We start from the raw sequence: 11,369 nt of genomic DNA, 5'->3' as shown, positions 1-11,369 counted from the left end.
TGTCAAAGGGTCAGTTCTCAATAGGATCATTGCAGTGTTCTTACTGTGACACTCCCACATTAACCTGATTTCCTTTGCATCAGCATTCATATGTCATTGTGTATTTACACTAATATTTTCCCAGATGTCACAGTGACTCAAATGCTTAGCAAGGGCTGATAGCAACTTAATTGCTATCAGCCCTTGAACTTGTTGTGACATTGCGCCATCTAGTGGAAAAACTAAGGGTTGGTCTTTCAGAAGAATTGCAGTAGAATTTAATCGTTTACAGTAATATCTGTATTTGGCCCAGATTTGGAATATTTGTTTATCAGATTCTGGACAAATCTAAATCTGTAAAACATACAAATGTCCATGCAATAGTAATGACAAGCAATGAATTTAGAGTATAAATTTGTATAACACTGTAAATCTGTTAATTAATTTAGTGCAATACAATACAGTAGTGATACACTCTTTAGTTAGCAAATATTTCAAAGGAGGTTTCTCAATAAAGACAAACACAGAATAGTTTTTATATCAATGTATTAATGTTTTATTCTAATTACAATAAACAGAATATATCAGTCCCTTATTTGTACAAAAATACCTGAAAAGGTTACAATTAAGATTTATAAGCCATTCAACTATTTACAGATTGAAGCAAAGCACATTATGAATACAGGAGCTCTCTCTTACAAAAAAGAGATAAGTTACTGTTTTCTTTTTTGCATTCCCTGAAATACATAATAGTTTATATTTTTATATATAGATATATTTTTACTTTACTCATTTGTACAGCCATGGTATGCTTGCATTGTGACAATGTTCTGAAAAATGCAAAAGAGCCAAGATGATAATCGATCAATCATCAATCCATCTTTGCAGGATTGGGGCCAGTTCACTTTCAAGTCAAAAAGTAAACTGAAACTGCAGCTGAAAACACAAGCATTCATTCTCAATCACCTTTCACCAGAATCTTTCAGAGTGCCGTTTTCTGTTGTTGAATTGGATCCATTGAGTACTTGGTAAAACTGCAAGCGTTTTGAGTGTGAATGGTTCCCTCTGAAGGGTAGCTTTGTCAAATGTTAGGTCTGGTTTATGCAGAGAAAGAGGAGTCATCAGAGGCACCATCTGTGGTTACACATTACCTGGCTACCAAAACTGACACTGTGCTACACTGTCAGTTATTTTATTTACATGTGTTGAGTGTGTACTTGAGCATTTCAATAAGACACAGAATGATATAATATTGGATTAGGAAATTGAGGGTGTTTTATCAATTGTTCAGCTGTTGTCCAAGTAACATTGTTTAGTGGGGCTTTAAATCAGCTCAGGTAGCCAGGCAAGTATTTTTAGGCTTTTTCATGAACAGCTTAAATAATATTATTAAAAACACTGTTAAACTAAATGTACTCTTTAAATAGAACTGGATCTACTCAGTTTCGCTGCAAGGATATTTTCAAGTAATCACAACTAGCAGACGGGTGGTGCACATAATGGAGAAAAGTTAATAACTCCCAGCTTAATGAAACTAAAATATTCACGAGTCATCATCATCCTGTACATAAAAGTCCTAGAGATCTGATGGACCAGTAGTTTTTAACATGCTCCAAGTCAACCCTGAGCAACCCAGTTACATTCATCTCTGTTAAGTGTAAAAATGTGGATTTCCAAATCCCCTGATTCATTTGTCTGTGTGTTCACTAATTGAATTCACTTTCCACCTTTTGTATTTAGAGTAAGTAAGATCCTGTGACACTTTTTATGCAAATACTAACTGCACCTCACAATGCTACCTGACCTGTCCCTCATGTTAACATCTGCTACCATTCACATCAGTCAGAAAGAAACATGTAATATTATGAATTTGAGGATGACAGCAAAGGGTGTAGACTGAATCTGAATCTCAGGGGACTTTGATTAGTACTTAGAAATGGCTAGCATCAACATTTCAGTGAGATCTTAATTCCTTCAAATAAAAGACTTTTAGCAACTACAAAAGAACGTATGTACTGTAATAATCCAGATTCCTCCAAATATCAACATATCAGATATCAGATATGACAGAATCCCTTCACAATAAACTCAAGATCCACATTCATGCAAATGATCAAATCTACCTACTTATTAAAGTTTCTTCATTCTGAGATCAATGCTGTATCCTATCTAACAATGCTGCTCTGGTATGGTTTGGTTATGGTAAGGTTAGTCCCCTGTTCATTGCAGTTTTAAGGGTATAAATTAACATAGAGGAAATTGTGACAATGCCTTATCATATATGTGGGGGGAAATATTGGTATGCATTTGTTCAATTATATCTAATCTAAGAATTTTAACAATTTTCATTGAAAAGGTTTAACTTGAATATAAATGGATTTTTTTTTCTATATCTAAATTTCTACAATTCTCTCTTCAAGGAAAGGCATTTAAACAGTGATTTATGAGCATGTTGAGGATTACTTCACCCAGTTTCCCAAAACATTTGTGGCATAATTACTTCAATCTATCTTAATTATCTTAATTTATATCTGTTTTTTCTTTAGTTTAGGTCACCACAGTGATGATAAAGAAAACCTGATGCTTTACAACATAAAAGGGTTGGAATTCTTAAAAGAGGATATTTTTATAGATTGGGGAGAAAAAAAGAACAATAATTAAAAAGGGTATGAAAAACATCTTAGTGACTAATGCTTTGGGAAACTCAAGTTTTTTTGTTCTTTTCAATTTCACAACATTCCACCTGTCATCTATTGGAATGACAATGTTAACACTATGGATGCCAGTGTGCTTTAAAACATCACTTGATAACAAGTGTTGATGATGACAAAATTATTTTTGAAAAATCAAAACTAAAATAAACAAAAGAAAAGAAAAACCTCAATAGATGCTAGATCATTACAATAATAATAATATAATAATAATATAAATCACACTGGTCAATCATTTCATGGTAATGACAAAAGAAAACAGAACAGCGCTGAGAAAAAGAAATCTAAAATTTTCAAGTAATCAGTCACATCCAGATAAATAAATACATTTTGCTGCAACAATACTTTAAAAAATGATTGAGTCATTGCATCTTAGATGGTGACCACGCAAAGTGTCAATATAGTGCGGCTATTCTGCATCTCAGATGTTCAATATACCTTAAAACAACCTGCAGGTAAATGAAAGATGGCTGTTGATGTTGGTAAAAACAAATAGACTTATAATAATAATCTGCCGGCTGGTGGCCTGAACAGAGCTTCCACCAACAAAACTTGGACTGATAAAAAACTTTCAAGTGAGAGTTTTGAAATTTCGGGTGAAGAAACAGAAAAACAAAACATGAAAAAAAAAAACGCTGTTTAACTTAAGACATTTCAAAGACGGGGATTCTGAACATAATATACTGGGACTGACTTGTGTGACGTGATAAACCAGGTTAAGCTTAAATATCAAAACCCAAACAAGAATTTTGAACATTTACTTATGTCTTCCCAGAATTTGCGAAGGCTGAGCTTTGCCCTTTATGTGTTATCCAATTCGTTCCATTCAGCCAGACATGATAATCAGTGCCTCAAAAAACAGTATCCCTATCTGTTCACAAAGAAATTTGATCCAAGGTATTTAGAGACACCCTGCTGAAATCTTCCTTTCACTGTGGTTAATTAGAGGAGCTCCACTTGGCCATGATTGTGTGTGTGTGTGTGTGTGTGTGTGGGGGGGGGGAACAATTAGGAAAACAATTGATTTTTGGTGATAGTGATACTGTCTGGGACAAAAAAGGTAGCCGTATCCAGTGCTCTGAAACTAACTCAGTAAGAGTTGTATGTCCTTTGTTCTCAGTCTGATGCTCTCATTAACATTCAAAAGCACAGCATGTAGGGGGGCAAGTCAGTAAACTCAAATGAGGGAACATGAGTTAAAACAAAATAGGGGCCCTGTGGGACGTTTGCAGTCTGATGTCTGAGTCGTAACATTTCCAGTTTTTTTTTTGCCTCCACACCGCTGAGTATTTTCACTTTAGAGGGGGAGCTATGATTTGTTTAATAGTCTGATATGTGACACTGCATACTGTAGCAGCAGTTAGCTTTTTGTTGACAGTGTGTCTGAATTCATAAATAGGTGGCGTGCAGTAGGCAGTAGATGTATATGTGACACTGTTCTGTTCACAGGCAGAAAAAGGCCGCAGTATGCCGAATGTAATGCACGGAGTCTACTATCAGTGTGGAGTCAGAGCACACTAAACCATGTTCCTAGCCACAGTCATGTTAGACACCATCTCGCTCACTTCCAGCAGGCAGGAGGTGATTTCTGGAACATACGTGAAAAGAGGGCCAAGAACCAGAACAGATGTCGCCCACAGGATCCACTGGTATTTCTGGGCTGAAGTAGATTTGTTTGGTAAAGAGTAACGCAGATTGTGTTTCCTCTGATAGAAAGTGATGATGTGGGTAAAACTCCTGAAGGAGATGCTAGTGGTTATCCTCCCCCCTGTGCCGTGGCGAGGAGGATCAGACGAAAAAAAAAAAAAAGATGCTCTCCATTGTCCCACTTATGCAACAGGAAGCTTTATGTATGCACTTGCCTGCAGTGAAAGAAAACGGATAAACTGCATTTGGCTGCACCTGCTATCTACCTGGTTACAATTGTTCTAGCATCATTACTTGTTATTTTACCCTGAATGACCATAGTTTGATTCATGCTTATTCACCTTTGTGGAAGTTGCCTGGGAAATACTTTCGGGAAGTGGAGCGTGCAAGAGAATAACAAGTACAGAATGACCCTACTGTAGCTTAGGTAAATAATGAAGAGTTGCAAGTATCCAGAATGCAAAACAATGGACTTTAAACAAAATTATTAAAGAGAATATTGATAACAATACATAACTGCAATGAATGTATCAATAAGAAACGAAACCCTGTGTGCTGTCAGAGATGAGCAAATTAAATTCTGAGAGGGTGGACTTTGTATTGTCCACTGTTAAAAAAATACCTTGTTCTAATAGTTCCAGAGTTTTCCTTAGCCTTTCTCTCCAGTTTGACTTGACAAGCTTCTGTTGTCTCCGAACCTCAAACAGATTCAACAGCAACACTCTTTCTGGCGCCTCCAAATCTCATCCTTGTTGAATCTGGACATGTCCTTGCATGCCTATGACACTAGAGGGCGGTGGCACCATCTCACAGTTAAGTAATGCAAAAGCGGAGCGGTCATGCACCGTCAAAGGCCACTCCCATTTCAGTGAGTGCAAAACAATCAACTCTCCATCTTCAGTATATTCTTTGAGGATGCGTGATGAAAAGTGTGAACGAGACGACTGTTAGTTCTCAGAGAGCAGAGTGGTCCAAACGAAAGCTCGACTTGTCCAGCTGATTGTCCAGTTGAAGGGAAATACAGTTTACACTTGAACTGTGAGATTAAACCTTGAAGGATTTTGGGTCCAAGCTTATTGATGACTGTGGATAGCAAGATTGTGGAAGATTTTGCAACAGCATTGACACAAATGGCAGTGTTCTTTTTCCTTTCTGTCCTTTCTCTCTCTCTCTCTCTCTCTCTTCCTGACGGAGGAACCTCAAGAGCGAAGTTGTGCATCCGACTCCTCAAACATCCATGCAACGTAAAAGAAATCCAACAAGTCAGCAGTCTCTGGCGGACTCGACAATATAAAACAACGACAATGAAACATCAGTCAATTCACCAGCTTCTTATAAAGACAATAACAAAAGAACCACCCGACAGAAAGATTCTTTTTGTTTTGTTTGTTTTAGGCAGAGTCAGGTCAAGTGATGAGGGTTCATGGGGTCAGATGATCCGAAGATGTCATAAGGCCACGACGGTGCACGGGTGTTTGAGTTTACAAGGCAGCACTCCTCTGTTGAGCTGGTAGAACTCCACCAGCTGAATCAGGTCGGTGAATTTGGTGGCGCCGTCGTCAAGGCTGAAGAAGACTTGGCCGTCCTCTTCACACTTCAGGGAGACACCGAAGGACAAGAGAAAAGCAAGGAAAAGGTGAATCAGACTCCTCTATGGTTTTACATGTTTTGACAAATCACATATATAGTTTTCATTTCAGCTGATCATTTTGCAAACCACACTATCATTTTTTTTTTTTTATTTAGACTTATTTCCAGCATGCCACTGGTCTCCACCAACCTTTTTTTTTTTTTTCAAATTCACATTATCATTTAATGTTTTGCCTTCATGGTTTGCTTTGTGGGATTGACACAACTCACAAGAACAATACTTTTCTACAGTTGACACAAAATAAAAAAAGGAAAATGGCTGGCAATGATGTGAAATTATTGCGCAAAAAGATGCACAAAAAAGACCTGTAATAGAGAACAGCAGCTATTTTCCATACATCCTCTTTGATCAACACAACAGTCAGAGTCAAGGTTGCTTTTACTGTTGCTCCCAAAAAAGAAAACGGCCCGAATAAAAAGAAAACACACATCTCACAAAAGTGTCACAAAGGCATTTCCTATGATTAATGATTAAACACCACATAATGCATACCGGTAGTATCTGGAAATGTTTGATTTTCTGGTGATGGCACAATGTGAGCACAAATGCCTTGGGGTTACTCTGACTGACTCTCAGCAGAAACAACCTGTGAAACAAGAGAAAGGAGGACAGTGTGAGAAGAATATTCAGTTTTTAATGCATGCAGTGAGGAAAAATTTATAAACTATTTCATGTACTGTATGTACTGTTGTTGTTTGTGTTCAGTGAATCGGAAAACCGCACTTACCCATCTACTTGTCCCTGCTGGTGGATGATGCGATGGGATTCTTCTCTGGATATCCTGCCATGGAACCACAGCTGAGCTATGTGGATAACTGCAGAGAGAGAGAGAGAGATAGAGAGAGAGAGAGAGAGATAGAGAGAGAGAGAGAGAACCAACATTTAAACATCTGTCATATTAACTAAACTAAAGAAAAACACTGTTGATGCTACGTGTCTTCACATTTACCTGAGCTGAGTGAGGAGTGGTGCAAAGGACTGTGGGAGCCCAGTATGTTCATTCGTTGACTCCTCTTCTGAGAGAGATGCCACACAGAGACAACACAACAGGGATTATTTCATGATCTGGTTCAGATATTTTTATCACGGAGTTTTCAAATACATGGTGCTGAAGCTTCACTTTTCTTAACAGTAAAGGAAAAAAACCTCCATTTAAATGTAAAAAGTACATGTAAGGGCAGGTCAGATGATTTTAATGTATTGTATTATTATTTTCTAAATTTGAAGTTGTTCTTCCTTTACATCGGGTAACCATCAAATGAATCTACATATATTGTATCAATTATACTGACTTCATTGTTGTGTATGAATCTAAATTAATGAGAATAAATCTGCTACTTTTTGCAATTACTCATCTGCCCCACAGCCATATCAGTTTTACGAATAGCCAGACAATGTTTATCAGCTCAAATGAACTGAAAAATCAACACTTACAACCAGAGGGAAATTTGCTCTGAATTAATATTTAAGCTAAATAAACAGTGCCATCTGTAGAGATCTTTTGAGCTCTGCTTCCAACATTGTCGACAGAGATAAAAAAAAAAAAAGAAAACTGAGGTTGTGTCTCACCCTCCACGCATGTCCCTCTTCCATGGCAGCACTCTGAGCTTCCACAGGGTTGTCAATCACCCTGCCTATCCTCCCTGAGAAATCCATTGCCACAAGGGAGTTCTCTGATACACTCCGCTAGAGGGTGACAGAGATACATGACAGTCACAATGTGGATACTGAGGCGTATAAACAACCACAAGTGCCAAGGTAGTGGTATGTACAAATGCAGACAAAGGCATGTAATAAAAAGTAGGGTGGGCACAGGGAAGCATTTAGGCGAATGCTATTTTCCTAAACTTGTCAGACTAGTTTGTTCGCAGATCTGGGAGTGTTTTTAAGTAATGTTGTAAGAGAAACTTACCACAGGGGCAGAGAAGTGTGAGATTAAGGTTTTTCTTTGTTGAGGAATCTTGTAATTCTGGTACAATACAATCCCGTACTGTGAAGAAAAGGGAACACACTGGTCAACTAACACTATCAAAATCCTTAATGAGTGTATTGTAAACAGTTGAATGTTGACTGACAGTCTATCAGATGGGAAGAAATATGGAATACATTTTTTTTTTTTTTTTACTCAACCTCCTGTTTACTTTCTAACCAAAGTTCCTTTATCTTTGCCGTGGTGTACGAGCTGTGGTGTGATCTGAGGGAAACTACGTTATATACTGTATTCTTGACACTGTCGTGGTGTTACCTTAAAGAGTCGGAAGGCAGTCATCCAACAGGTCCTGCCCTGTTCATCGTCAGCACACAACATCCTCAACTCCTTCAACTCCCCTCGACCTTTATTAGGCTGCAAGAGATAATATAGAGATAATGAATAACTCATTACATGGTAATGCATAATTTTCACCACTGCCATTGTTTTAACTAAATTAATAAATTGCTCAAACTGTTTGTTCATCTACAAAGTCTATAACATATAAAACTTGGAAATAAAAGAAAATATAAAAGATAAAAAAAAAACACAACTCACTATTAAAACACAGTTCAAAAATACAGCAGTAAATCAGCAGTAAACCAGACCTTCTGCACTCATATATTTAGTACAGCTGCATGCCGACGCCCTTCTCATGAGACAGGGAGCTGCACAGGATGCCGATCATTACTCAGCTCATAACGTTCCATCAGAAATCAGCTTCATCTCACTTCATCTCTTTGATCTGAGACTCACCTTGATGCAGAACCCGTAGTCTGTGGGCGCACCATGCTGCTTTTTGCCTGTGATGACAGTGAAGATGTTGCTGTCTTCTAGGTCTGCTAGTAACTGTAGATGTCTGGGCTCCTGGAGACAGACATAATTAATAAGTCAGAACATCACAGAGAGACACAGCCTGGAGGTACACTGAAAGACAGAGACGTATGCAGAGAGACCACCATCAATAACATGCTATTTCTTTGAAGGTAATTACATTCAATCTGGAATATTTACTGTGCTATTACTATAAACATTTTATACAGTATGCATATGAATTCTCCAACGACAAAATAATGTAATTACAAATTTAAAAAATCACTGCATTAAAAAAAAAAAAAAAAAGAAGATGTTCTTCACTTGAAGATGAAAGGATTGAGTTGCTGTTACCTTAGAGGTTCCTTTCGTAGAACAGTAGAGTCCTGAGCGCCGCAGGAACATGTAAACCTTCTTCCATGACTTCCTGCCCACCTCCTTTACATACAAATACCCCTGGATCTCTGGACAGCTACTAGTCGCTAGGAAGTTCTGAAAGAGAAGAGCAAGACAGGCATGAAGCAAGGGATCTGCACACTGCATTTTGTCTCTATTCACTCTATAATGTTCTCTGTCAGGGAGTCTCTGCCTCAGCAGGGTGATGCTGGATCACATCTGAAGCCTGTAAGCTTCCTGTCACTGGCAATTGCATTTTGCCAAACAGCAGAGTGTCGTTGGGCTTCTTAACTGACAGCTGATGACTGAGATGGGCGGCAGCTCGGATTCTTACACACCACGGTAGCGACCACAATAAGGCCAGACATGCTACTGTCTGAAAAATCAAACGGTGTGGAGTACTGAAGAGGGCTGACAGGATACTGACACTGTTGTGTGTATGTACATTAACATAAGTACGCACAGAACATACACTGTTTATTTATGTTTTAAGCTGGGCCTGTAATTAACTTGTGAAGACATTTGTTATGCAATGTGCCTGCCAAGACAAATACAGTATATACACTGAACCAATGTACGGTACATTCCTACTGGGAACCCTTAAAGCCTCAACTGTCTCGTGAGTGTCTAAAGTATTTGGAATTTGTGGTTTTCATGTTTCACAAAAATATCACACCATGAAGTGGCAGGTTAAGTTATTAGAGCTGAACTGGAATCTGTGGCTTGCGGGTAGAAGGTAAACTGTTCCAGAGAACTCTTCAATATTTAAAGCACATGTTTCCCACTGTTTTGGAAACAGCTTACAATGGGCCTCATGCACGAGCATTTTCCGACATTTGTGGAGCGCACCGTTCACATGCAACGTTCATTCAATCACATTTCTTTTTGAGGCACAACACTTCACCGCTCTGCAATGACATATGGTCCTTGCATAATAGCGAATATTGCCAACACCTGCTCGAGCTCGGGTCATAAAATATCTTGGTTTGGACAGCACTCTAATTGAGTGCAAAGATCTTGTGTTTAGAATAACTCAAACACTGGGGATTCCTGACACAACTCTGGCTCCCCCCATCCCCATTCATTTATTGACTCCTCTATGTAGAGCATAACGGAGCGAAACGTCTATATGATCAGTGGGGGAGTTAAAAGCTTTCTGTGAGTGGCAAGGATGAAGGGATGGATTCCACTTGTGGTTCTGTCTCTGACAGCTCCATTACATGACACAGGAGAGAGTCAGACTGCATGTAAACCCTCCATCCATTAAGAGCAAAGCTCTTCAAAGTCCCAGGAATCTTATTGTCTGGTCTGCTCCTGGAAGTCATTTCTACATATGTTTTGAGAAATCACTGAACGGCCTGTGAGCGGTCTGTGAGGCAGATAAGTAACATGACACACATGTGTGAGTTTGCACTCTGCAAACAGGCAGGTGAAGAACTGTATGTTCTATTTCTGACTGCCTAATTCCATCCATCACAAGTGTCGGACCTGCAGTGCGTGTGCCGAGACAGTCATGTGTCAACGGGGGATCAACAGTAGTTATTACTGCAGGCTCTGACGAGACACACTGTCTAAGGGTCAGAGGTGAGGTATGTCTGATTGTGCAGTATGTAGCGGGTGCTGACTCTGAGGTAAACTAAACCGTGTGCGTGTCAGGAAGACTAGAGACAATGAGAGACAAACACGTGTGAGTGTGTGTGTGTGTGCGTGCGTGTGTCTGTGTGTGTGTGTTCTACGTACCTGAAGGAGCTGAGATGGTGGAATCGTGTGATTGGTTTCCTGGCACCATGCAACCATGTGCTCCGGGAAAAACGTCTGGTGGAAGAAGAAGGTGGGGAGAGGCGGAGGCAGACAGAGAGACAGACGGAGAATATCAGCCACTGTGACAGTAATTATAGGATAGGAATTTGTGACAGAAAAAGAAACGTCATGCAAATCTCATTACTACAGTCAGCTGTCCTAATATTTCACAAGGACACAAAACGAAGAGAAACTTTTTGTCAAGGAACATGCCTTTCCTTTCATCTCTGAAGGAAACTGGCGCTTTTTAGACTAAATAAATGGTATTACAATAGTTACACTTAATTTGACACTAAATAGCGATCTAAATACTAAAAAGAGTGTGGTGTAATGAAGCTATACTTTTACTAGTTGTATCTTCAAACAATTCAAATTTTATAATTATTAAATAATCACAGTAATA

At 38.8% G+C, this 11,369-nt stretch overlaps 1 protein-coding gene across 4 annotated transcripts in view; it reads right to left on the bottom strand.

Annotated features, from left to right (window-relative positions):
* Nucleotides 1-508: 508 nt before the first annotated feature.
* Nucleotides 509-11,369, bottom strand: part of grb10b (growth factor receptor-bound protein 10b) — a 66,630-nt gene continuing 55,769 nt past the window's right edge. For 3 of the 4 annotated variants that reach the window (XM_056380877.1, XM_056380878.1, XM_056380881.1), the window contains 10 exons: nt 10,907-10,981; nt 9,125-9,262; nt 8,714-8,824; nt 8,234-8,332; nt 7,901-7,978; nt 7,558-7,674; nt 6,938-7,004; nt 6,716-6,803; nt 6,481-6,574; nt 509-5,931 (listed from right to left, as the gene is read on the bottom strand). In XM_056380877.1, coding sequence (XP_056236852.1) covers nt 5,785-5,931; nt 6,481-6,574; nt 6,716-6,803; nt 6,938-7,004; nt 7,558-7,674; nt 7,901-7,978; nt 8,234-8,332; nt 8,714-8,824; nt 9,125-9,262; nt 10,907-10,981 — 1,014 coding nt within the window. In that variant the 3' untranslated portion in view covers nt 509-5,784. The remainder of the gene's footprint in view (nt 5,932-6,480; nt 6,575-6,715; nt 6,804-6,937; nt 7,005-7,557; nt 7,675-7,900; nt 7,979-8,233; nt 8,333-8,713; nt 8,825-9,124; nt 9,263-10,906; nt 10,982-11,369) is intronic. The other variant, XM_056380880.1, reaches the window with a different exon arrangement.

The sequence above is a fragment of the Seriola aureovittata genome, chromosome 7, assembly GCF_021018895.1.
Source record: "Seriola aureovittata isolate HTS-2021-v1 ecotype China chromosome 7, ASM2101889v1, whole genome shotgun sequence".
Lineage (NCBI taxonomy): Eukaryota > Metazoa > Chordata > Actinopteri > Carangiformes > Carangidae > Seriola > Seriola aureovittata.
The sequence above is the reverse complement of the archived record's forward strand: the minus strand, read 5'-3'. Positions and strand labels throughout refer to the sequence as shown.